Source organism: Dipodomys spectabilis, unplaced genomic scaffold (genome assembly GCF_019054845.1).
Source record: "Dipodomys spectabilis isolate Male_0828 unplaced genomic scaffold, ASM1905484v1 ptg000043l, whole genome shotgun sequence".
NCBI classification, from domain to species: domain Eukaryota; kingdom Metazoa; phylum Chordata; class Mammalia; order Rodentia; family Heteromyidae; genus Dipodomys; species Dipodomys spectabilis.
This window is the reverse complement of record NW_024870720.1, coordinates 6,972,952-7,000,460: the sequence shown is the minus strand read 5'-3', so window position 1 is coordinate 7,000,460 and position 27,509 is coordinate 6,972,952. Positions and strand designations below refer to the sequence as shown.

Here is a 27,509-nt window from a genome sequence, read left to right as displayed (position 1 = left end):
CTGTAAATAAAATTGTTTCTTCAAATGTTCTATTTTGCTGTTCCAGGAGATCAACAAATGAAATACAAAAACCAAAGATAAATGAATTGCTAATAAAAGTAGGACGATATGAAAATATCCTTACTTGACCAGTAGGGAACAAATGCAGATGGTTATCAAGGAAATAAAGGATTTCTCACACTTGCTAAGCTATAAGCTTCTTTCGCTCTGGAGAGAGCCACTGGGCAGATGTCTTCTGACACTTCAGTAGGGATGTCAATGAGGCTCTGAAATAGCATCACCCACACTCCCCACTTTCAGCACACACATGGAACTCAGCGCACATGCAGGTCACCCAGGCCCCTCCAAGCTGCAAGGTCTTTGGTACAATCTCCCTGGATCAATGTATCAGTTAAGTCAACTCTCACCTCAGTATTTCTTGTCATTTTCCTCCAGTGAATGAGATCTTATCAGCAGAGTTCTAAAATGCAGACCTGTGATATTATTGTGTTGAAGCACTTTAAATTTTCTATTTAAATCTCTATGTATATCTATATCTAAGCTTTGAGATGGTATCATAATGTACTTTAAACTGTATTCTTTTCTGTGTGTGTGTGTGTGTGTGTGTGTGTGTGTGTGTGTGTGTGTGTGTGTGTGTGTGTGTGTGTGTGTGTGTGTGTGTGTGTGTGTGTGTGTGTGTGTGTGTGTGTGTGTGTGTGTGTGTGTGTGTGTGTGTGTGTGTACTGGGGCTTGAACCCAGTGCCTAAGCACTCTCCTTAAGCTTTTTTGCCCAGGCCTGGGACTCTATCACTTGAACCACATCTCCATTTTGGCTTTTTGGTGCTTAATTGGAGATAAGATTCTCATGGACTTTCCTGCCCAGACTGGAACTGAATTGTGATGCTCAGATCTCAGTCTCCTGAATAGCTAGGATTACAGTAGTGACCCGCTACTTACTTTTAAAAATACCCCTTTCATATATATTTTTACCCTATATACAAAGTGTGGGATAAAAAAATTCAAGGGGGGGTAGAAACCTAAGTAACTGAAGGTAGACCATTTATAGCACCGATTGCCTTGTTCTCCAAATGTTTTAAGATTTAGGCAATTTAATAGTACTTTAAATAATAATTTTAAGAATTGTTGTAAAAACCTCTTTCAGAATATGTATCTCTCTAGAGTGAGATTACATTCCTTTAATGTAAGCATATATTAGGTGTGCAATAAATGCTTGTTGAAAGAACGAATGACTTTTAAAGGAATAATTATATTCTTCTGTCACTGTAATAGGTAAAAATTTAAGTAGTGTTATTTTTGACCCATAACATTTATGCAACACAACAAAGTTCCACATAAGAATAGTATTAAAGAGATACTTCATAGTATGTGACATTCAAAGATAGAAATTTAAGAAATTCATGAAAAATCTTGGGTCTGCCTATGAATTTTTAAATATAGCATGTTTGACTAGGGAAATAGATTCAAATATTTGTGGGTAAATTTCAGAGATTTAAGCTGTATTAAATTAATATAAAGAAAACACAATTGTTTTTAAAACGACCATATACATGAAAGGAAACACTAACTTTCTTGAAACTTGCAAATCTGTGCAAAATTGCTGTCTGTCCTCCATCGAGTGTCTGGCAGGCTCAGCTGATAGCCTCTCCTTACGCGGCGCAGAGCAAAGTGATGGCTGGCCATGCTCTTGAGCTAGACAGAGCCTGTCAAGGTCATGGCTGTGCTTTTCAAACAACTAGTGTGAATGTGGGAAACTTGCAGCACGGGCAGCAGCAGCTGGAAGGCATCCTGGACATATGTGGTGCTATTGCAGCCCTGCAAGAGGGAAACAAATGGAGTCGAAGGATTATTTTCATACATCAACTTATGGTTCTCCCCCCTTTTTTTTTTGAACTCAGGACCTCATGCTTTCTTGGCAGGTGATCTACCACTTGTGCCATGCTCCTAGCCCCTTTTGCTTTTTTTTTTTTTAACCTGGTGCTCATCTGACTGAAATCCTCCTATCTCTGCTTGGCTGAGATAAAAGGCATGACACTTGGGCCTAGATCTCTGAACTGGCTAATGTTCCCTTTCATCTGAGAGGAAACATTGGCAAACTGGAACATCATGAAGTTCCTATAATGCTTGTAGTGGCAATAGACGTAAACACATTTTTTTTTGTGCTGAGTCTGGGGCTTGAACTCAGGGCCTAAGCACTGTCCCTGAGCTATTTTTTGTTCAAGACTGGCACTTTACCACTACACTTTGCAGCTTTTGGTCATTAACTGGAGATAAGAGTTTCATGGACTTTCCTGCTTAGACTGGCTTCAAACCTGAATCCTCAGATCTCAGCCTCCTGAGTAACTATGATTATAGGCATGACCCACCAGTGCCCAGCTATAAACACATTCTTTAAATGAAGTATGTGTAGCTCTTCATTGTCTGTATTACCAGAGAGAAGAATTCACTCATAAGGCAAATGAGGCAAATCATTCCCATGGGCTTTTAAGGGGCATGAGTTTGTATTTTTATCCACACATGTATATGTACATATAACATAGATGACCTAGTATACCAAGTATTATCTATTCCTTTCCAACCTTAACCATGCTGCCCTAAAATCCCACAAGAACATGCAGAAAAATAGTCATATTCTAACCTATAGCTGAATAAGCAGTGTGGTCTACACAAAGCTAGTTGTAGATCTGATTAGTACAGAAGCATACACGGCAAACCATCGCACCCTGTGTCATGGCATGGGGTGCTGGTACCTTCTGCTGGGCTTGGATATGCAATACAACTTGGGCTCTGTGGTATACTCCCGAACAGTACTAAAAAGCAGAGAGGCCACTGAAAGTTTAGGATAGAGCTGGTGGTAGCTCTATCCACTCAGTCCAACCCAGTGGTCCAACACAGTGTGCCTAGTATGTTGAGGCCCTTGGTTCGATCTTCAGCATCACAAACAAACAATAAACTTCAGGTAACTAAAACATATGAAAACTTCTACTGGAGGAATGAATCAGGGGTTGACCTCCTAATTTGTGATGGCTAATTGGTGAATGGATGGGAGGCCAGGGGAAGGATTTTCCTGTTTGGTATTCTACCTCTGCCTGCCAGTATTTCCTCTTAGCTGTGTCTGTCCCTCTGGACTTGTCCCTAAGTTCTTGTCCCTACAGCTGACTATTCCACTGAGTGACTGTGTCCTGAACACTAACCATGGTGCTTTTCGTCTGTTATTTTTGTTTTTGTTTTTGTCGGTTGTGGGCCTTGAACTCTGGGCCTGAGCGCTGTCCCTCAGCTCTTCAGCTCAAGGCTAGCACTCTACCATTTGAACTACAGCACCACTTCTGGTTTTCTGGTGGTTTATTGGAGATAAGAGTTTCACGGACTTTCCTTCCTGGGCTGGCTTTGAACCTTGATCCTCAGATCTCAACTTCCTGAGTAGCTAGGATTACAGGTGTGAGCCACCGGTGCCCGGCTTCGTCTGTTATTTTTGTACCTTGGTAGTTTTCTTAGTGCTAAGGTATAGTCCCGCAAACACATCATTGCAAATCAGGCAGCCCTGCTCGTTTCATAATTTCTAGAGACTGCTATTTACAACTACTTCAGAAAGCAAACCACTGCATATACCCTGGCCAGGCTCCACTTCAGCTTGTGAACATCTTGTGACATCAGCTTCAGATATGCCCTTGTCTTATTGTTTGGCCCCTAACTGATGACTTCCCACACCAACCACAGAGACATCCAGTGCCTGCGCTCCAGAAACAGAACCCTGGGCCTCTTCTCACTGTTCTTAGAGGAGCTACAGGAACCTTACACCTGTACAGTTGGTGTTATGAAGGTCTTGTGAGCAGGTGGGTAATGGTGTCTGTAGTCACAGAGAGTGATGAATGACCAAAGTCTAGGCATTCTATGTTTGTGTCTCTGTATGCATGTATGCATGCGTGGGGGGGGGGGGGCATGGTACTTGGTACTGACCTCTGGGCCTTGTGCTTGCTAGGCAAGTGTTCTACCATTTGAACCATATACTCAATCTTTCTGCTTTTTTACTTCATGTTCTGGATAGGGTCTGACACTAGGATTCTCCTGCCTTCACATTCCAAGTAACTGGGATTACAGGCATGAACCACTGTGTCAGGCTTGTTTTTGAGATAAGAATCTCCCTAACTTTTACCCAGGCTGATTGGACCATGATTTCCCCATCTCTTTTTCCTCAGTAGCTAAACTTACAGGCTGGGCCATGTCTGGTTCCTATTCCCCCATTCCCGCCTCTCACTTGTCATTTTTGCTACTCTGGAGCTTAGACCTAGCTAAGACCAAAGGTTATTGTGAACAGAGGGAAATGCCCTGATTTATAAAAATCATCTTTAAGGAATAATCCCTCATCACAGCCAATAATCACTGTCAAATCCAGTGTCAAGACTGGCAGCAGGAATCAGCTTTTGCCAGAGAACAGGGACAGAAATAACATGCAAGCTTTGCATTTCTTTTTATAATCAGGGATTCTTGTAAATTAGGTATTGTTGCTTCATCAGAGAGTTTACAGCTGGTTTGGCCACACAAATGTACTCTAAAAGGACTGTTGATGCTAAGATTTAGGATGGAAATAACACTGGAAAGAAAGGCAGTGAAGGGAAAAATATAGCTGTAACATTTGCTTTGATTCAGAAGCCCCCTTTCCCCAGGGGCTACTTACCTCTAACAATACACTATTGATCATGGGGTTGAGGACCTCAGCCTTCTTGTTGCTCTGTGGAATCAAATGCATGAAATTGGCAGATTAGGGACTTGTATCTTAAGGCTTGCCACATAAAATGTAAGACACCAGCTTCAATGAAGATCTCCTTGAGAGGAAGGGAGAAGTAGAATGCAGGCTTTGTACTCTAACTTCTAGATGAGAAAATGGAGACTAGGAAGATTGAGAAACTTGTGTAAGGTCACAGAGTAATAACTGTAAGCTCAGATTAAGCTCATTTTAACTAAAGTTTTTAGCAGATGCAGGAATAGGGGGAGATTAAGCCTGGTTGTTCAAGTATGGGATTAAATTCTGCTTTATGAGGGAGGGGGTGACAATGTTCAAAAAGAAATGTACTCAATACCTGACTTATATAACTGTAACCCCTCTGTACCTCACCTTTTCAATAAGAATAAAATAAAATACACTGGGACATGATAAATGATACAGGTCTCTAGGCATCCATACAGTATTAGACTAAAGGTGAATATTCTTAGGATCACATACATCTTATTGATATGAACTCCACAAAGTAGAAACAAGAGGTTCTTTTTCTTTCTTGCTGTTTTTGTTTTCATTTTCTTTTGTCTTGTTGTTTATCTGTCTTTGGGAGGGTAAGGGGGTTATAGAAATGGTAGGACAAAGAGTAAACAAATGCAACAGTTATAGTTACTAGACCCTATGTTGAAAATGAACTATATAACTTGTGGATGGGGATGGAAGGAAAAAAATTGTGAGTGAGGGAAGGGGCAACATTGTTAAAAAAGAAATGTACACCGGGTGCTGGTGACTCAAGCCTGTAATCCTAGCTACTCAGGAAGCAGAGATCTGAGGATTGTGGTTCAAAGCCAGCCGTGAGACTCTTATCTCCAATTAACCATCAGAAAACCAGAAATGGTGCTGTGGCTCAAGTGGTAGAGCGCTCACCTTGAGCTGAAGAGCTCAGGGACAGTGCCCAGGCCCAGAGTTCAAGTCTCATGACCAACAAAACAAAACAAAATAAGAAATGTACTCTTATTTGACTTATGTAATTGTAATCCTCTGTATATCACCTTTACAATAACAATTAAAAAAAAAGGAGAAAGACAATGTGAGAAAGGAAAAAAACTTTGATAAATAGCTTGTTATATCTTTGCATTTTTCAGTTTAAAATATACCGCATTATGATACCTTATCTAGCTTCTTAAGGGGTTTTTATTTCCTAATTTCTTTTTTGGTCTCCCTCAAATTTTACAGGTAGGTTAGGTCCTTCATTTATCTACCTTAGGTCCAACTCTTCTTTTCTTTCTTCTTTTACCTGCAAACATGATTGGTTGGACATACAGAATTTTCCAAAATGGTAACAAAATTAAAGTACCCTTAAATACAACCTAGAGACAGATCGTGTTGATACAATTTGAAAAATGAAATATATACAAAGCACAGTACACAAAATTGAGTATAAACAGGTCCTTACAAAGTGAGAGAGAATGTATCATTCTCCTCATTTGTGCTACTGGTCTGTAATCAAGTCTTCCTATCCTAACATGCACAACCTATTCTTACACAATAAATCATGAAAAGGCCTGGAGAGAGGAGACAATTGTAATATGTTTATTTCCCGTACTGTACTTGAAAGAGTTTGTGGCAAACAAAGGCATATAAATTAAATAGATCTTCCCAGAGCAGCCAACTTTCATTGGCATTACTGAGGATAAAGTAATGTCTCACAGAAGAAACCATAATGGAATCTTGGGGAGAAAAAAAATCCTCCTTAAATACCCCAAGAATTTTTGAATGTAACCGCAAAATCCATTATGGTATTTGCTTTCCTTTTTATTTGATTATCAATAACCTCTAAAATATAATCAAAATGAGGGCAATAAAATGGCATTGGTTTTCAGAATCAATGAGATGTAAAAGCAATTTAAACCGAGTCTGGAGAACAATATACACTCATTAACTTCAAGTTATGAGTAATGGCTGTTTTAGAAAGCAGAAACAATGACTTGATACAAATGATTCATCACAGCCCAAGATGGGGCATTGTTGTGGTTAGATGACATTCCAGTAAATTCTGTCATAATAATCCCAGCTTATTCTTTCTCCCAAATGATAACATATGTGCTCCTGACTTTGTGAACACAAGCATTTGTACATAGGGGTATATATTACACACATGTTAAGTTCAAGAACAAATACCAAATGCCAGTGGCTCACATCTGTAATCTTAGCTACTCTGGAGGCTAAGACCTGAAGATCATGGTTTGAAGACAGCTTAGGCAGACAAATTCATGAAACTCTTACTTCCAATTAAGCAGCAAAAATCCAGAAGTGGAGGTGTGGCTCAAGTGGTAGAGTACCAGCCTTGAGTGGAACTAAAAGTATGACCTCAAGGCCCTGAGTTCAAGCCCACTACTTGCATGCACAAAAAGAAGTTCAGATATACATTCGCCCAGTAGAGCCTTGCTACATAAAATCTGCTAGTACTGGGGCTTGAACTCAGAATGTAGGTGCTGTCCCTTAGCTTTTTCACTCAAGCTTTCTCCACTTACAGATATTTGGTGGCTAATTAAAAGTCGCACAAACTTTTCTACCCAGGCTGGCTTTGAACTATGATCCTCACATCTCAGTTTCCTGATTAGCTATGATTGTAGGTGTGAGCCACCAATGTCCAGCTGACATTTTTTCTTTAACAAGAAAAAAGGCTGGTAGAAGTCTAATCTCCCATGCCACATCTCAGATCTGTGAGACAGCAGACTTGGGCATAGAACCTGGGCACAGCAAGCCCCAAGTTGCCCAATAGTACAGGCGGTGCTTTTGGTTGAATTCAGCCCATAGCATGGCACAGGCTCTGTTTATGGAGCTACTCCAAAAGGTGCTGCACTTCCTGCTTTTAAAATATTGATATTTTTTCACCTTCTAAAGGAAATTAGGGCTATGAGGATATCTTACCCCAGTAGTGGTTAAGACATTTGTATACTTCTTTGTTAACGAGGCTACTTCATTGCACATCGCAGTAGTCAATCTGAAATAAGTTAAGAGTTTGGAGGCTTCAATACAGTAAAGTAACTGGCATGGTAATTACTGATATCAATGAAGTATTTCATACAAGCATGTAAGTTCAAAGCTAGTCTACAGAAATAAACAAGCAAACGGTTCTTAACAAGCTTCCAAAGAAGAGAATTCTCTCCATGTTTAATGAAAGGATAACTATTTAAGTCATTTGACCTCTTTTGAGGTCAAGCAGCATGCAGAAAATACGAAGCCTGGTCTCCACATCTATAGAAAATAGAATCTTCCCAGGTGACCTGTGTCTGGCTTTTGGATCACTTTATAATAACGAATACTCAATGTTAAGGATACTTGTTTGCCTGGTCATATTCAGTCTCCAGTAATCTTGTGGGTTGTATTATTGCTCTCCTTTTATATAGATGAAGTAACCTGACTAGGAGTAGAGGTGGGATTTAAACTCAGGTCTCTCTCTCTTGTTCTCTCTCTCTAACTAGGATTGAACTAAGACCTGTACTTGCTAGACAAGCACTCTACCACTTCAGTCATTTCCCGAGTCCTTTTGCTTTCAATTTAGTTTTTTACTAACTGCTTGGGCTGACTATGGATTTTGATCCTTCTACTTCTGCCTCTTGAACAGCTGGATGACAGCTGTGCACCACTATGTCTGAACATCCACTGTGCCTTTATTGATTATGTGTTTTCTATAGGTCTCTAAATAAAGATCATATAGAATATGTTTTTATGATATATCAAAGAATCTCAATGTTTTTGCCCATTCCACATGTAGGACTTTATCTTAAGAAGACAAAGTAAGAGAGAAACAAAAGTTCAGTTGAAATAATGTTTTCCTAACATAGTGGATGATGATAAAAGCTAAAAAATCGAATTACCTGACAATATGTGTCCTGTCTGATTTTCTGAGAATTAGTGTATATGGCTTTTATGAATGGTGGTGAGAATGCTATTGAAAAAACTATAACTCTAAGTTCAGAATCTTATATGCTTAAAGATCCAGTGAAATCAGGAGAGAGAAGTTTTTTGATGAACATGAGCCCCATCTAGCCTGCATATTCATGGTGTGTGTGTGTCTATGTGTCTGTCTGTCTGTCTGATTATTCAGGTGGTGTAGTTAGACTTGTGGATCTCTTGCTCCCCCTCCATCTCTCCATCTCCCTCTTGTCTGCCTGTGTGTGTGCGTGTGTGCACACACCCACACGTGTGCATTGCAGGGATCAAATCTATAGACTCACACATGCTAGGCAAGTCCTCTACTGCTGCGTTACACACTCAGTCCTATGTTTTCAGGTCTGATGAGCTACATTGTGGCATCCGTCCATCTGACCTTGTCTGCAGAAAGCATCAAAAATAAGGCAAGGAGACAGCCTAGAGCCACCTGTCTACATTTTTGAGTAGATGGTGGAGGGGCACTTACGCTAGACCCCTCAGGGGCCTGGGCAGCTTGGGAAAGGTGGGGCAATCAGGGCTGACAATCAGAAAAGAGCTAAGAAAGAAGTCCTTCTCTTTACACTCAGGGTCCTATCAACTTCAGTTCTCTTTCAAAGATAACATAATCACCAGATATTCTCCTCAATATTTTAAACTTTCTTGTTTTGTCCTTTCTTTGTTCTATGTTTTGAGCAAGTACACATCTTTCTAGGTGTATTACAGGGGGGTGATTATGTACTTTTTTCTCTCTATATTAATCTATTTTGTGGGAATATGTTTTTAAATTTATTATTATTATAAAGGTAATGTACAAAGGGGTTACAGTTACATAAGTCAAGTAAAGAGTACATTTCTTTTTGGAAAATGTTAACCCTTCCTTCGCTCTCTCCCAGTCTTTCCCTCCCATACCCACCCACAATATGTACTTCTTAAAATATCTTTTATTGCTACATGTTTTGAAACAAATATTTAGACTAGCAGACAAATCTTTATCACTGAGAAAAATGCTACCAGCACCAAGTCATTAACTTTGTGGAGGTCCTTCAACTAAAAATGTCCTTCTTGTTCTATCAAACACAGTAAGTAATAAGCAAAGCTTAGCTAGCTGGTAAAATGAACAAAAATATTGAGGTATGTGTGTGTGTTCCTATATGTTTTCAAGGGGCTCTTACTTTGGTTTGTGTTTTAATAATGAGAAGGCATTTGGGACATGTGTTAATTTTCTATGCTATAGTACACAGTCATATGCATAAACATGTATACTTTAAATCCTGCCAATGTTCCAAAAGGTACTTTGTAATAACTTTACCTTATGTTAACTTACACATGTATATTATTTTTTCAACTGCATGTCAACCATCATTATGTGCTAGTACAGGTGGATATCTATACATATGTACTTATTTCTGCTAAGCTAATAATCATAGCAAGTCTTTGTGAAAGAGCATAAACTATTATAACAGAGACACAATACAACCCACAGGGCAGTGGTTTACATTAGCCACCATCACTGTTCAGAGCTGCCACAACTTCCTGGCTATTTAGTTGCTTAGGATATATGGTGCGCACGCACACACACACACACACACACACACCCCTATAATTGAAAAATGAAGAATGAAAAGTGGCATTTACTTTATCAGGACTTTTGCTTGGTCCTGGGCTGGTTTCTCTTCTTCTTGTCCATGAAGAATTAATTCTGCGACTTTATGAAGTTGCTCGATACAGCGCGCAGTTACTTCGGCCAGACTTTCAATGGACAACATGTATACTTCCTGAATCAATACCAGAGAATTATTCACTGAGCAGATGTTCAGGTATTAAAAAATGATATAATTCTTTCTTATGCTGGGGATTGACCTTGGGCCCTTGTCAGATACTAAGTACACACTCTATCACTGAACTTCATCCTTAGCACTTAAACGATTGAATCCTTAGTAAAAATGCATAATGTACAAAAGTTTATACCAAGATTATGGGCATGTCTAAGACTTTTTCTGGGTCCCCAGGGAGGTGACGTGCCTGTTTATTCATGGTGGGTCTCCCGAACTCAGAGCAATGATAGGCTCACAAGAGGCAGGTGCTAATTGAGGTATGTGGAAAAGGAGGTGGAATGAGAGACTCCTTCAACATCTTTTTCCTTAATTACCTAACTTAGCTACTTGCTTTAAAATTTAAGTTCAACATAAGGTACATATATTGCAAGCTATTTTTTTGGAACTTGGGCAGGACATAAAGTATGCATATATAAATTTTATTAAAGTATAGAATAAAAAGCACAGAAATGAGTTTTGAAAAAAAAAATCCTTCAATTACATTGTTAGTAATGGAGTATAAAGACATTTTATAATAAAAATTTGCATATAAGATGGATACTTACCCTAAATGTAAATCAATTGTGTTCTTAAAGATCTTTCTTCCTTTAAATTATACTTGTTAAGCTATGGAGAAAAGCTACAATAATCTATTCTGATTTATAAATTGTCTCAGCATACAGAAATTTTAGTGTTTATTAGATTCCTAATCATTTTTATGTAGGACAGCTTAGAATAAAAAAGAAATCCTCCTCACTAAAATTAGGCTGCCAATAAAATTAATAAAAGATTACTATCCTTTCTGTGGACAATCCAGAATAAATTTACCTCTATAGTTTTGGTTTTCTTTTCTTCTCTTTTCTCTTCTTGAGGGTCTTCAGCTTTTTCTTCCTTTTCGTCCCTCTCAGTTTCCTCCTCTGATTCCTTGGTCATATCCACCGGGGCCATGGTTTGATCCTCTTCTACCCAGTCATGAGCTTTCTTCATGGCCTGCAATGGCCCCCAACGAAGCAATCCAGTCATTGTGGGAGCATAAAATCAAAGTCATTCCAACCCCCAGCTTAGAACCTCCCAGCGTGGGGCGACTCTATGTTTAAGAAGAGATAGGACCATACCTCAACCTTCTTAAACATAATATAATCAACTATTGTTTGTTTAAAAAAACACCCAAAAACTAGTTTCTCCTATTGATGCATAGCATACTACTATTTGTCTTTTTATATAAATACCATATGTATGTAAAATTTGAATACTCGAAAATTTTATTTGTGCAGTCAACTTGGAAAAAAGTATCTCAATTTATCATGTTGTACAAAAAATAATAGCCAAATTGGTCTAGACACTTAATTTTTTCCATTTGTGTAGGAGTAACACAGTGTATTAAATATATGAATATATATTTAGCATATACATGTTAACATTTAATCTGTCTACATAGACTTGATTACAGAAATAAAGTGGCATTCTGTAAATAATAAAATAATATAACAAGAAAGGGGAACAGAGTAGAAAGTATGCAGAACGTCTTGCCAGGCCTGAGACTTTTTTTCCAGTACTGGGGTTTGAACTTAGGGTTTTGAGCTTGCTAGGGAGGCACTCTACCACTTGAGCTATGCTCTAGCACTTTTTGCTATGGTTATTTTTTAGATAAGATCTCACTTTTTATCCAGGCTGGTTGGATTGTGATTTTTTTTTTTTTTGGTCGGTCCTGGGGCTTGAACTCTGGGGCTAGGCACTGTCACTAAGCTATTTATCTCAAGGCTAGCACTCTACCACTTGAGCCACAGCACCACTTCTGGTTTTCAGGTGGTTAATTGGAGATAAGAGTTTCACTGACTTTCCTACCTGTGCTGGCTTTGAATTGTGATCTTCAGATCTTAGCCTTCTAGCTAGGATTATAGATGTGAGCCACCGGTGCCTGGCTTGGATTGTGATATTCTTATTTATGCTTCCTAGGCAGCTGGGATAACAGCTTTTTCATTTTATGTTTCACAAGATCTTGTAAACTTTTCCCCAGGTTGGCCACAAACTGTGATCCTCCCTATTTCCACCTTCTAAGTAACTAGGATTACAGGCATGAACCACTACACCCAGCTGGACCTTTGTACTCTTTTTTTTTTTCAGTTGGTTGTGGGGCCTGAACTCTGGGCCTGGGTCTGGGCCTGGGCTGTCCCTGAGCTCTTCAGCTCAAGACTAGTGCTTACCACTTGAGCCATAGTGCCACTTCTGGCTTTTTCTGCTTATGTGGTGCTGAGGAATCAAACCCAGGGCCTCATGCATGCAAGGCAAGCATTCTACCACTGAGCCACCTTCCCAACCCGTGTGTACTTCTAAAAAAGTATGATATGCAGATAAGAATAAAAATGTCTGTTACACTGAAAAATCTACAGTATACTTTTCATGGCAAGTATATAAAAAAAAGAACAGGTACTTTTTCCTCTATGAGCTGGAAATTTAGCCAGGACCATAGCTAAAGCCAATTTCCTCGAAACTTATCAGGTTTCAGAAACCTAATAACATATCAAGCTGGGGAGATGAAAGATGGTTCTGCTCTTCCTGATTCATGGCAGGTCTTCCAGGCTCCACGGGGAGGGAAGTGGCTGGAATAGGCCTGAGGCTGCTCTGGGACTAGTTTAGCCTCACAAGAGCGTAATGTAAGCAACCCATGGTTTCCAAATCATGACTTAGTTAAAGATATAGAAACAATCTCGCCTCGATATAGTTTCCTGCATCTAAAAGGGCAGCCTTACCCAGATTTTTATCAGGTTGCTTAAGTCCCTTGCTAAGGTAAAAGATACTTGTTGGCTTATGCCAACACTATTTAAAGTTGAACATATCAGAATGTTGAGTGGCACATGGAAACAAAGCTGTGCTTGGTGTGTCTTCTTCAGGGATAAAGGTTGGCCCTAAGTATTGTAAATAAACCACTGCAACCATGCAGCCACCCGGGGCCCTCCCAGCATTGGCAGGTGCTGCAGAGAGATGGATTAGGTAATTTCCCACTGTGTTCAAGTCACTGACCCACCAGCATCAATGACCCCTAGAAAGAGAAAGAAATCACTCATCTCACCACCTCAAAGCTCACTCTGCCCTGTCCTCACCCACATTGGTGAGCGCTGTGTAAAACACTTAAGAAATTGAAAGGCTAAAAGAAGGAGGGGAGAAAGAACAGGATATCACACTGCTGAGATAAAGGAATGATCAGTGTCCTCTTAAGAAATCCCACAGCAAACAACATTGAGATACCACCTCACCCCAGTTAGAATGGCTATAATCAAGAACTCTAATAATAACAGATGCTGGAGGGGATGTGGACAGAAGGGAACCTTACTGCATTGTTGGTGAGAGTGTAAACTTGTTCAACCACTTTGGAAAGTAGTATGGAGGTTCCTCAAAAGACTCCACGTCGAGCTCCCCTGTGACCTAGCAATCCCACTTTTGGGCATTTACCCAAATGTTCACAAACAAGACCACACTAAAGCTACCAGCACAACTATGTTTATTGCAGCATTATTTACCATAGCTAAGATATGGAACCAACCCAGCTTTCCCTCAGTAGATGAATGGATCAAGAAAATGTGGGGGCTGAGAAGGTGGCTCAGTGGTAGAGTGCTTGCCTTGCATGCATGAGGCCCTGGGTTTGATTCCTCAGCACCACATAAGCAGAAAAAAAAAAAAGGCTGGAAGTGGCACTGTAACTCAAGTGGTAGAACACTCGCCTTGAGCTGAAGAGCTGAGGGACAGTGCCCAGACCCAGAGTTCAGGCCCCACGACCAGACCCCCCCTCCCCAAAAAAAGAAAAGAAAATGTTGTATATATACACAATGGAATTCTATGTCTCCATCAGAAAGAATGACATTGCCCCATTTGTTAGGAAATGGAAAGACTTGGAAAAAATTATATTAAGTGAAGTAAGCCAGGCCCAAAGAAACATAGGTCCCATGGTTTCCCTTATTTGCAATAACTAGTATATATCTGAGACAAGCAGAAAGGTCAGATAAGTTGATGTTGGCGAAATGAACCCCAAGATAAGGATTCAAATGGTTTTTCTTTCTTGCAATTGTTTCTAATATATTTATAAGATGATTTCTTTGTTGCTTTGTATGTCCCTCCCACATGGTATAACCCTGTTTTCACTGTATTTGATGTTGGTATACTTTGTGGAAGGGAAGGGAAGAAACAAATTGTTTAAATAGGGATACAGGTGAACCCATTGCAACAATGAGATGTACAAGTTGTTATGTTGAAAAATGAACTTTACAACTTTGTGGGGGGGGGGGGGGGTCGCGGCACAGGGGCAGGGTCGGGAAACAAAGGAGGAGGCAACAATGCTTGATAAGAAATGTCCTCATTTCCTTGTCCATGTAATTGTAACCCTTCTATATGATATTTTCACAATTAAAAATAAAAAGAAATTTCACAGCAAGAGTATAAACTTGTTCAACCACTTTGGAAAGCAGTATGGAGGTTCCTCAAAAGACTCCACATAGAGCTCCCCTATGACACAGCAATCCCACAATTGTGGGATTGTGATCCCATGATCACAAACAAGGCCATACGAAAGGTGCCAGCACAACTATGTTTATCACAGAATTATTCACCATAGTTAACATATTGAACCAACCCAGATGCCCCTCAGTAGATGAATGGATCAAGAAAATGTGTGTGTGTGTGTGTGTGTGTGTGTGTGTGTGTGTATTTTATGCTTCCATCAGAAAGAATGACATTGCTCCATTTGTTAGGAAATGGAAAGACTTGGAAAAAATTATATTAAGTGAAGTAAGCCAGGCCCAAAGAAACATAGGTCCCATGGTTTCCCTTATTTGCAATAACTAGTATATGTCTAGGACAAGAAGAAAAGGTCAAAAGCTACGTACATATGACCATATAAGATGATGCTAAGCGAAATGAGGTTTTATCTTTCTTGCTGTTGTTTTTAATGTGCTTATAATGTATTATGTGATTTTTTTGTTTCTTTTGTATATTTTTCCCCCAAGGTATAACCCCTGTTTTCACTGTATCTGATTCTGGTGTCCCCTATCTTGTATATACATTGTTCTAATTTGGGGAGGGGAAGGGAAATAACAAAATGCTGAAAATAAGGATACAGGTTGACCCATTGTAACAATGAGACGTACAAGACACTATGTTGAAAACGAAGCTTTACAACTTGGGGGCGGGGAGGAGGTGGGGAGGTGGGGATGGAAGGGATGGTAGGGGAAAAACAAAGGAGGGGGTAACAATGCTTGATAGGAAATGTACTCATTACCTTACTCATGAAACTATAATCCCTCTGTACAGTATCTTTGCAACACAAAATATATATATATTAAAAAAAAGAAATCCCACAGAAAGACCTTATACTAGCTTACAAAACATGCTGTGGTACTATTAGAGAAATAGACTGTTAATGCTGGAATGTTCTCAGACATGATATAGCTGTAGTAGCCCAGATGGGAGAGGTATGGTTCACCTAACTGTTGCTATTTCTCTCCTCCCTTCATTCTTTTCTCCCTCCCCCTTCCCTTCCTCTTTTCCCCTCTTCTCCTCTCTTATTTTCTCTTCTGTCTCTTTCTCTCTGTTTAATTCTGGTATACTTCCTTAAAAGGCTTGGTGAGAGGATTTAAAAAATCCCTTGCTGACTCTTTACCCCTCTTCCTTCCCTGTGCCGAAGATAACAGCTACTCGGACAGAACATTTTATTTTGCCATGAACAGATAAGTGACTCGTTCAAGGTCACAATGTAATTACCAGTAAAATTGCAAGGGGCAAGTCTCATGACTGTCTTGAATATTCGCTAGCATGGCATGTCATTATGTTGCCTCCTCAAATCTTAATTACTCTCTTCCCTGTGCCATGCAGGGTCTGGGGTTTTCTGTTTCACCTGGATCTCTAGAGTTTTACATGGTAGGAGGTCCTACCTCTCAGCCCTTTTTAAAACCAAAGAGTCACAATCAGATGGTGCTGACCTTATTGAGCTTGTCAGGCGTGGCTGCAACATGTAATTCAAAGAGAAGCTCTGTAAGCATGCTAGCAAATTCGTCTCCCTTTTCTTCTAAGCCTAGAAATAGAACACAACAGAAATAAGAAGCATGATTTATTTTCCATCCTTCAGAATATGGCAGCTGCCCCCAATTTTCTAGGCTGCAGGTGGGTAGACGAAGGGGGCTGTGGCAGTCTGCCCTCTAGCTACTAGTGATGAGGGAAGTTGGCCAACGCCAGTAAAACAGAGAGGTGTGCATGTAGTAGCTGGGTGAGGGGTGAGAGCTGAGGCTTGGTTGCAGATCGTCTAAGGCTGGACTGGGTTAACAAGAGGGCAGGAGGAAGTTTGTCTGTCTTGTTCACAGCTATCAGTGGCCAGTAGATGTTTGCTTAATGATTGAATGAAAAAAAAAAAAAAAACAACAAAACACCTCTGCCCGGCTGCTGATACATGGACCATTTTATTTATGACCCAGAGTCTGTTTATGATTCGTAGTGATTCATCACACCCCGATGAGTCCCAGGGTACCCTTCTGTGTCCGTAGAGACACAATACTGAGCACACAGAATTGGTCTCAGTGGGGTGCATCCCATCTGACTGAACAACATCATCTCTCTGGAGAAACTTCCCAAGGTTTCTAGGATACCTGACTGGTCAGGCAATACTCCTTAATGAGCTGTCTTCTTTTCAGACTAGAAGCTACCTAAGGACAGAGACAGCATTTGTGTGGCTCATTTCTAAATTCAGACCACCTACAGAGGGCCTGGAACCTAGTAGGTGATAAAGTGAATATTTATGGAATCAATAATTTCTTAAATTATATAATACATATTAATAAGTATTATAAAATAAAAAAATCATTAACGACAGAGATCTTTAAAAGCTACATTCTTATTTCTTGCATTCACATCTAGAATGGTAATCTAAATGGTAATTGCATTTTAAAAGTTTCTGTATTGCTGAAGAGCTGATTTCATAGTGGGCTCATTACCCTATCTGGGGGGAATAATAATTAATCAAGCCATTCACATGGCCCTGAGAAGCAAATGTTGGTTGGGAGCAAGAAGTGAAGTATCGCTAAGCCTTGTGAGAAATACAGCACAAGATAGGTTAGTTTCAGTTGTCTGATAACAATATTGGCAGCTCATGAAGATAACCAGGGTGCTTTGTATATCTTTCTTCAAAACATTTGACTGAGATCAGTTTATTTATTACCTGTAACTTACCTTTTCTCATAAAGGAAACAGGTTAATAAGCAAAAACGGTAGGTAAAGCATACATGTCAAGTAATCAAATAGTAAGTTTTATGGAGAAGTGTAAGTCAAGGGATAGAATCAGTATAGCTGGGGCTTAGGAATTTTAAATAGGTCTGTATGTCGGTGTTCTTCCTATTCACCAAGAAGATTGTTTCAGGAGATGGGTTTTTGGGGGAAGGTGACTGAGTCATAAGCACGGAGCCCTCAACAATGAGATTAGTGCCCTTGCAGGCCTCTTCTACTATTTGAGTTCACAGCTAGAGGGCGCTGTTAATGACCATAGGCAGGCAGGCACTCGGTAAACAATGGATCTGCCAGCACTTGGTCTTAGATTTCACATCCTCCTTAACTGTGAGAACGAATCCACTGTTGTTTAGAAGCCACATGGTGTATGCTGGTTTGTTATAATAGCCTGAACAGGTCAAGATAGGAGGAAAGCTAAAGAAGGTGAAGTTTAGTAATGACCTGGAGAAGGACGGCCAAGAGTTAGCTGTGAGGGGAAGGAGTCTTCCAGAAGTAGCACAGTGAGAGTAAGGCCCAGGAGGGAGTGTGGCTGTGGCCGGCAAGTTTAGGGGACTAAGAAGAACCAAGTGCGGCAGCAGGAAAGAAAGGGAGGTGAGTGCCTTGGGTTAGAGATGACTTGTTGGCTTATGACAAATCCAAAATGAGCTCCGTTTTTACCCACAGAGATAAGTGCTGCGATTTCAGGGGCTTTTAGGGAACTAATCTAATTCTCAGGAGGGGGTTCAGAAGCCTTCCTGAAGGAGGTGATGTTGGAATACAGGCTCTGAGAAAGAGATTTCCTTAGCCACACACAGGAAGAGAGGGTAGGGCTGCAGGCGGGAGGTGTTGCTCATCCTCATGTGGGAAGATGAGGACAGGGACAGGCACACAGGAACAGCATCAACAAGGCCTCATTAGGAAACAGCCTGGTCATTTTTGTCCTACATGAGACAGTGCTGCAGACCAGAAGGAACCCTGACTAAGTGCGGGTCCCACCGCGGCTCAGGCAGCTAATGTGGCTTGCAACCTCAGGCTCCATCTGATTCCACACCCTACGCTGTAAATTGAGGGTAGTAAAATCCACCCATCTCCTCTTTAAAGATCGCATGAGGACAAAATATTACAACAAACACTGCACTGCTTTATAAATGTGGAAATATTATGTAAATAAATTACACGGATAGAAACAGGAAGATTAAGTACATTTAGGAATTGGCACTAACTTAGACACAAGTTTAGGCTTTAAAATGTGTGTTTTGTTGGGTACTGGTGGCTCATACTTGTAATCTTAGCTATTCGGGAGGCTGAGGCTGAGAATCACGGTTCAAAGCTAGCCTGGATAGGAAAGTCTGTGAGACTCTTTATCTGCAATTAACCACCAAAAATCTAGAAGTGGAACTGTGGCTCAAGTGGTAGAGCTCTAGTCTTCAGCAAAAAACCCCCAAAAAACCAAAAAACAAAGCAAAACAAAAAACCCACAACAACCAAAAGAGCCCTCAGGGACAGCACCTCAGTTCCTGAGATTAAGCCCTAGGATGGCACAAACAAATAAAATGTGTGTTTGATGCTATAAAACATAAGTGAATAACTTCTAGTAAATAATTTAGGCAAAACAAATTGCAAAGAAAACTGGGAGTAGATGGAAATAGATGATAGTAAAATGTTGCAACAGAAATCATTACTGCAACTCTCGAGGATTCTGTACATATGACTGAGGTCTTCCCCAAGGCAATAAAAGTAGAAAATGTCTTAAAAAATCTCCTTGCAGTCAGGTAAACCAAATTAGAGAGCCACAGCAGGATGAAAAAATTACCATTTGCTAACATTCGTCAATGCACAGGAAATTGATAATAAATTTATCTAAAAATGACTTTATTACACTTTCTGAGACTACCAAATAAATTATTTAGTTGTTAGAGGCTTTTAGGAATCTATGTACCTACAAGAAAAAAACATATGATGGAAATTCTGGTTTCTCCTAGAATCTTGCTCCTGGATTTTACTGCTCATCCTAATGATGAGATTCTTTTCCGCAGCTTTGGGACAACTCACCAATCTTCCTGGAGCCCTAACTCTCCCTCAAACTGGGTTGATTTAATGACAGGATCCCTGTTCTTTTCTTCCAGTATTTCATTGTCTAAGTGACATTTACTTATTAAACCATATTAATTAAAATTAATAGTGTTTTGACAATCTGGAAATACTCTAAGAAAAAAAGGACATATGGGAGATAATAGAGTTTGTCACTTAAAGAGAAACTCTATCATTCTTAAATCATGATGTTGAGCACTTCAACGTGTGTGTGTGTGTGTGTGTGTGTGTATGCTATATCAGACTTGAACACAGGTTTTACTTGATTGGCATTCTACCACTTGAGCCGCTCCTTAAGTCTGGTCTTTTTCTTGGTTAATTAGCAGCAAGAGTCTCATGGACTTTTTCTGTCCAGGCTGGCTTTGAACTATGATTCTCAGATCTCAGCCTTCTAATAAGTAGCTAGAACTACAGGTATGAGCCATCACCAGTTGGTTGTGTATTTGAGTTTTTTTTAAAATTTCAACTTACAGAGCTCTAATACATCATCTGTAGTAGGTCTTTAGGGTCACAGGGAATTTAGGAGTTCTTTTTATCCTTTCTGATTGACACTTCAGAGGAAACAGGTTTACCTCAAGCATCATGAAACTTAAGAGGAATGCCTGATTGTTTTGGTTGAGAAGGGAAGGCTGATTATCTTATCTTGGGTTCCTAATGAAAACTTCAGGCCCTCTGGACAATTAGTATTTTAATTTCTTCATGAAAAATAACAGACAAGGTTGTTGTCTTTTGTAGAAACATACTTATACTGAAAATCATTATTCTGACTTCTTTCTATGCTTCAGTATAACTGATTCTTGTATCTTAATGCAAAGTGCACAAATCTTATTAAGGGGAAGGCATACAAGATCAATAACTAGGTCTAAAAGGGAAGCTGTGTTTATAAATGCTTAGAATAATTTTGCTTTGAGCATCAAGACCCAAACATTTGAACACTTGTGTTTGAGCTTTGATTACAGGTGTGTAACATTCTTGGCCACAAAACATTTCCAGTGACTGGAGAGTGAACACACATTAGCATGATTCTTGCATGATGGCCATAGCATGTCCAATAGTAAATAAGTACCACAGATTTCCATTTTCCTGGCACAGCAATAATACTCTAAAATAAACAGCTAACATTTCTGAGAAGTTTAGTGTGTGAGGCACTGTAACATGTTTTTAAAATGCTATCTAATTTCACCTTTGGGGATGCACATCTTTATTTTCATAATATAAAGGAAGATACTGAGTTTCAGAAATTCTATAACTTGTTCACAGCCTTACAGCAAGAGAGGCTGTGCTCAGAGGCCTGGGGAGGGGGAGGAGCAAGGGGTGTTTCCTGAATTCCTAAGAGAAGATGGCCCTGTGTGTGCAGTTGCTAGGATTTTCAGCATAGCCTATCCCAAACTCCTGTGGTATAGGGCTTGCTATGACCTCAGTAAGAAGTTATTCCAGCTGGGCAGCTCATCCTTGTAATCCTAACTACTCAGGAGGCTGAGATCTGAGGATCATGGTTTGAAGCCAGCTGGGGCAGTAAAGTCCATGAGACTCTTAATTCCAATTAACCACCAAAAAACCAGAAGTGGCACTGTGGCTCAAAGTGGGGTAGAGTGCTTGCTTTGAGCAAAAAGAGCTCAGAGACAGTGCTCAGGCCCAGAGTTCAAGCCCCATGCTTGCTCTGTGGTACCAGGTGAAATTAACTTTCTTCCATTCCCACATGAACAACCCAGAGCAATCCATGCTGCACACATCTTTTCCCCTCATAAGGAATCCTGCATTTCTTAAAATAGTTTCTGCTCTTGTTAGGGGAGGTGGGTCAAGTCATTCTGGGGAAGATAATCAGGACATGCGCACTTCATCACTCTAGTGAGTGTCAACATGAAGCATTTTTTGTGCACCGTGGGAAAATGGTACAGTCTTTGTCAGAACAATGCTTTCCTTTTTCTTTTATTGGTGGTGGTGAGGATTGAACCCAGGGTATTATACATAATTGGTAAGCACTCTGCCCTAGTCTTAGAACTAGACTTTTTAGGTGAAGTATATCACATTTATAAATACACCCAAACTCATTCACTCACACACACACACACACACACACACGAAAAAAAGATGGGAGTTCATGGCTTGTGCCTGGAATTCTAACTGCAATCTGAGGATTGCCGTTCAAAGCCAGACTAGACAGGAAAAGTCTGTGAGACTCTTATCTCCAATTAACCACCCAAAGCCAGAAGTGGAAGAATAGCTCAAGTAGTAGAGCACCAACCTTGAGCAAAAAAAGCTAAGCAAGACTACAAGACTCTGAGTTCAAGCTCCGCTGCTGCCATAAGGGAAGAGACACTTTTGCAAAGAAATCCATTGTAGGACTCACCCAGCATCACCATTAATCACATGAGGCAACTTCCACATGCAGATAAATTGAGACGATGGTACACAAAGCTGCAGTCATTTAGGACCCAGTAGACTGTGCTTTGCTCATTCAACTGTATGAATTTGTGCCTGCCTGTGATGTGCCAGGGACTGGGCAGGACAGAGAAAGAAGAGGAGTTCCTGCCCAGGGAGAGCGAGGGTCATAAATCACCTCAGACAGCTCCTGTAAGCACAGCACAGGCGCGCAGGGTATTGTGGAAGCACGCAGGAGGAGCACTTGGATTAAATAATGCCACCATGTCTGAAGGGCTGGGTTGATGAACAGCAGTTGCATGCCAGTAATATTTAGCTAGCTGTTTTCCTTTACCTTGCTCTTCTTGGTTCTCTTCATTTTCTAATTCTTTTGTTGCAAAGATATCTTTAATGGAAATTAGGTCATTTTTTAGGAATTCCAGTTTCTCTCCATCCAGTGATGCTAAAAATGACTGAACCTGAAATAAAAGATCTAGGTCAGCAAAACTGCCGTCTTTTCTTCTCATTAATAATGTTTACATACAGCAGCCTCCAGTTTTCCCCAACATCCAGACCCCGATGACACTGTGGTATGGGAGGTACTGTTGTGCTTAATGCTGACTTTACTATAAATTGCAGCTTCGGGCAGATTATAAAAGCAACCTGGGCCTTTTGTTTTGTTTTGTTTTTGAGACAGGTTCTTTCCACATAGCTCAGACTGTCCTGGAACTCCCTAAGTAGCCTAGGCCAACCTATGCTCCAGAATATTAAGATTACAGGTGTGTGCCACTACACCAGGCCAATTTTCCCAGTCCTAAAGCAAAATCCATACTTTATTGTGATCCTTTGTGTATAGTAGGTGTAGAAAGTGTGCATAGTAGATGCTAAATAAAGGGTGGAGGCAGCTCTTCAATCATGTTTAAAAACTCACTCTGGGCCAGGCATCGGTGGCTCATGCCTATAATCCTAGTTACTCAGGATGCTGAGATCTGAGGATCTCAGTTCAAAGCCAGCCTGGGAAGGAAAATCTACAAGACCCTTATAGACATGGAAATGTTATTTAGCATTTCTATGCCTCAGTTTCCTTTCTTGAATAGTGCATTTATGGTATAAGGTTGTTCTAAGGACTGAATTTAATAATTTATTTAAGCCAGGTCTTAGTGGCTCATGCTTGTAATCGTAGCTAATTAGAATGCTAAGATCTGAGATCATAGTTCAAAGCCAGCCCAGGTATGAAGGTCTGTGAGACTCCTATCTCCAGTTAACCATCAAAAAACTGGAAGTGGAGCTGTGATTCAAGTGGTAAAATACCAGCCTTGAGAAAAAAGACAGAAAAAAGACCAGGCCCCGAGTTCAAGCCCTAATACCAGCATACACACAAAAAAATTTACTTAAAGAAAATTTACTTAAAATGTTCATAAGGATGTTCAATTAATTATATGCATGTATATATGTTTACATGGGTAGTAAATACCTAAGTGTTATATAGAGTCACATGTATACTTGCTAGATGTGAGTTATTATTCTGTGTTTGCCATCAGTCCCTAAGATCTCCCTAGGATGAGAGGCCTATGCCAATCAGTCACAGCATAATAGTTCTGAGTGAAGGGCACCATGGAGGCCCCAAGAAAGGAGCAGTTGCTCCATCCCTGGGGAACTGCAAGAGGGTACACGGGGAGGGGCTTTACAGAGGAGGTGATGTCCCTTCTGCTCATGGTTTTCAGAACCTCTTTTGAAATTGCCCTCTGTCAACACTTCAAAATCAAGGGCAGATGGGCTGTCATCCTCTGAAGAGAAATCTGAATTTCTACAATGGTCAAAGGGCATGACTATCATAGCAAAAATAAAATATGTCCGTAAATGGGTAGGACTATATTTTGTCATTCTGCAAACTCCCTAAGTAGCCTAGGCCAGCCTAGGTTCTATGGAGGGAGCGCTAGCCAGAAGCTCCAGTCCTCTGCAATCTGCTCCCATATTTATGCTCATAGTAGGTTAGCTCACCAGGGTAACACTGAAAGGGAGACAGGGTGTCCAGGACACCAGGCTCTGTTCTCCTGAAAGGCAATGCACATTACTCATGCAATGCACCTGCCTGAGGCTCTGGGCAGAAGCTCAGCAGGAAGATATCAACACACAGCCCGTTAGTGACAGAGTTCAGCAGACAGAAGCGAGTGAGCATTGCTTGATGACTCACAACCACTTCTTCCCTGACCTATGGAGTATACAATACAGAGCATACAGAGCACACAATGCAGCTCCATGTGTCTCCCTCCAAATTCATCCCCTGAGGGTATGGAGATATACACTGAATCTGTACATCTGTGTAGGACAGCCATATATCCATGTATATATATATATATACATATATATATATCCATATATAAATGTGTGTATATATACATAAATATATATGGATCCATATATGTGGATATATCTGTACACACATGTATATACACACAGACACTGACACAGAAACACATACACATATATCATTTTAGATCAGTACTGGGGGTTAACCTCAAGGCCTTGCACTCTTACTTATCTTTTTCATTGAAGGCTGGAACTCAAACCACTCTAACCATACTTCCACTTCTGGCTTTTTACTTAAGTCATATAAAAGTCTCTCAGAATGATCTGTGTGGGCTAGCTTCAAACCATGATACTCAGATCTCAGCTTCCTGAGTAGCTAAGATTACAAGCATGGGCCACTGTTGCTTAGCTCAAAGGTTAAATTTAACTAGTTATCTAGTGTGATGTTTTGATAGGTGTTTGCATTGTGGGATGATTCAATCATATTAATATACATACCCATTACCTCATGTATTTATCATTTGTATATGTAAACTCTAACCTTGTAGTGGTTTGAAATACACAAACATGGCTCCCAACTACAGAAGATCTCTACAACAATCATCCTGCATTTTTATTTGCTGCACTTGGCAGCCCTAGTTTGGTTCTCCATTTGTATTCTTGTCAGAGGCCTGAGTACTTAGGATAGATCTAGCTGAGCTACAGATGGATAGAGTCTGGCTCCGGAGTGCAGAGCTGGAAAGCTGCCTGCTGGCCAGGCACCCCTACCCTGCACTGTCACGGGAGGGGAAAAATAACTTCTGGTTTTTATTCATATATTTTTAGGGCTTTTGTTGCAGTATCTAGTAACTGTCACTATCAGGGTTTTTTTTTTTTTTTTTTTTTGGTTAACTGTTCTGTATTCCTTTTTGTGAATACCATAAAAAAAAGCTCCAAAGTAGGGAAAGAAATCAGAGCTTGTGGAAGCATTGTGCAGAGGAACTATACTTCTATTTTAGTATGTATCTGCAATGTCCCCCAAAGGGCCACGTGTTAAAGGCTTAGTCCCCAGCTTGGGGATACGGGGAGCTGTGGAACCATCAGGAGACGAGGCCTAGCAGGAGGTCTTCAGGGGACTGTGGGACCCTGGCCTCTTCCTCTTTCCCTTTTTCATTTCCTAGATATGGGCGAGTGGTTTTGTTCTATGTGTACTCCTGCCACGAGGTGCTGCCTTGCTATCGGCCTTAAAGCAACAGGATCAATGGATCCTGGACTGGAACCTGTGAAACCACAGACTACAATAACCTTTTCTCTTTATAACTTGATTTTCATTGGTATTTGTTACACTACTGGAAAGCTAGCTAACACACTCTCCAAGGACTAGATTGCTCTCCAGCATTGTACATCCTAGGTGACTCTTTTCAGGGGCTTAGAGCTGTCTCATAACTGAGATCTTTCTGATTTGGTGGTACTGGCATTTGAACTTGGGATCTTGTACTTTGCTAAATAAGAGTTCTACCACTTGAGCCACACATCCATCTCTTTTTACTTTAGGTTGCTTTTCTGATAGGGACTCATGCTTTTGTCTGTGGCTGACTTTAAACCATGATCCTACCTACCTTACTTATTGCATAGCTGAAGTTATGAACTCACCATACCTGGTTTTGTTTGCTGACATGGGGCCTACTTAACTTTTTGTTTGAACTGCCCTGGAAACTTGATCCTCCTAATTTTTGCCTCTCAGTGGCTGGGATTATGGACATAAGCCTAGCCAGTTTAGGGGAGACTTTTTTGATGATAATGGAATCTCTTTCTATTATCAGGAATCTTGTAGTTTTACATATGTTCTCAGTAGTATTTTAATAGTAACAAAAGTATCCAATGCATAAATACACCTAAAATGTATTCTTAATATATTTTATGTATATTAGCTAATACTTATTGAGTGCTTAATATGTAGTAGGTATGCTATTACTAGTTTCCTTTGAAGTCATTTGAATTCTTACAATAATCCTATGAGAATGGCTTTAGTTTTATTCCTATATCCTAGATAAGAAGATTGAGGCCCAAGGGGTCCAAATTTAAACTGCTACAGAATAATATAAAATAACACCAAGTCTGATTCCATCCCCAAATTTGCAATGAAAAACTTGTGTTTCTGTGGAAAAAATGCATTTTTAGGATGCCCTTTACTGGATTATGGATTTCTAAATCTATGGGGGCACAGATTAGAAAGTATACACACAGCTGTGTAAACTGTAGATAGCTAATGGCAATGCAAATTCAGTCTCTTCCACGGGCACTAGAATAAATTCTGGGAGGGCTGTGGAGAAACCATGTCTGGGTCCAGCTACACACTCACCTCAGCCTTCCCTTAATTCATAGAAACTTAAGTTTCTCAGGCATTTCCTTTGAACTGGTGATAACTTCAGTCTGTTTTTCTCATTTAATTAATGAAATAAATTAATACATGTTCATTTTGCATCGTTTTGGGGAGAATGATGTGCTTGAAGTTTTGACCACAAGGTAATCACTGAAGGTCATGGCTAACAATAAAGGGCAGATATATAACCTGGCACCAGTGATCCATGCCTGTGATCTTAGCTACTCAGGAGGCTGAAATCTGGGGATTGTAGTTCAAAGCCAGCCTGGGCAATAAAAAGTCAATGAGACTCTTTTTGGTGCCAGTCCTGGGCCTTGAACTCTGGGCCTAGGCTCTGTCTCTGACTTCCTTTTGCTTAAGCCTAGCACTCTACCACTTTCACCACAGTGGCACTTCTGGCTTTTTCTGTGATTAACTGGAGATAAGAGTCTCATGTACTTTCCTGCCTGGGCTTGAAATCTGTCTCCTACGAGTAGCTAGGATTACAGGAGTGAGCCACTGGTGCCTGGCTCTGTGAAACTCTTATTTCCAATTAACCACCAAAAGCTGGAAGTAGAGCTGTTGTTCATGTGGTAGGCTGCTAGTCGAGTAAAAAAGCACAGGACTGTTATCCACACACAAAAAGGACCTACACAGATAGTAATATGTTGCTTAATATTCTGGGGCTTGGAAGGGGTCT

The 27,509-nt window shown here is 40.3% G+C and overlaps 2 protein-coding genes across 2 annotated transcripts in view; one reads left to right on the top strand and one right to left on the bottom strand.

Moving 5' to 3' along the window:
- Tmem156 (transmembrane protein 156) overlaps positions 1-27,509 on the top strand; it is an 88,504-nt gene that overhangs the window by 45,705 nt on the left and 15,290 nt on the right. The window lies entirely within an intron of this gene.
- Fam114a1 (family with sequence similarity 114 member A1) overlaps positions 903-27,509 on the bottom strand; it is a 61,739-nt gene continuing 35,132 nt past the window's right edge. The window contains exons 8-14 of the mRNA XM_042678179.1: positions 22,514-22,637; positions 16,434-16,525; positions 11,293-11,454; positions 10,286-10,425; positions 7,646-7,718; positions 4,673-4,726; positions 903-1,812 (exon numbers count right to left, since the gene is read on the bottom strand). Coding sequence (XP_042534113.1) covers positions 1,690-1,812; positions 4,673-4,726; positions 7,646-7,718; positions 10,286-10,425; positions 11,293-11,454; positions 16,434-16,525; positions 22,514-22,637 — 768 coding nt within the window. The 3' untranslated portion in view covers positions 903-1,689. The remainder of the gene's footprint in view (positions 1,813-4,672; positions 4,727-7,645; positions 7,719-10,285; positions 10,426-11,292; positions 11,455-16,433; positions 16,526-22,513; positions 22,638-27,509) is intronic.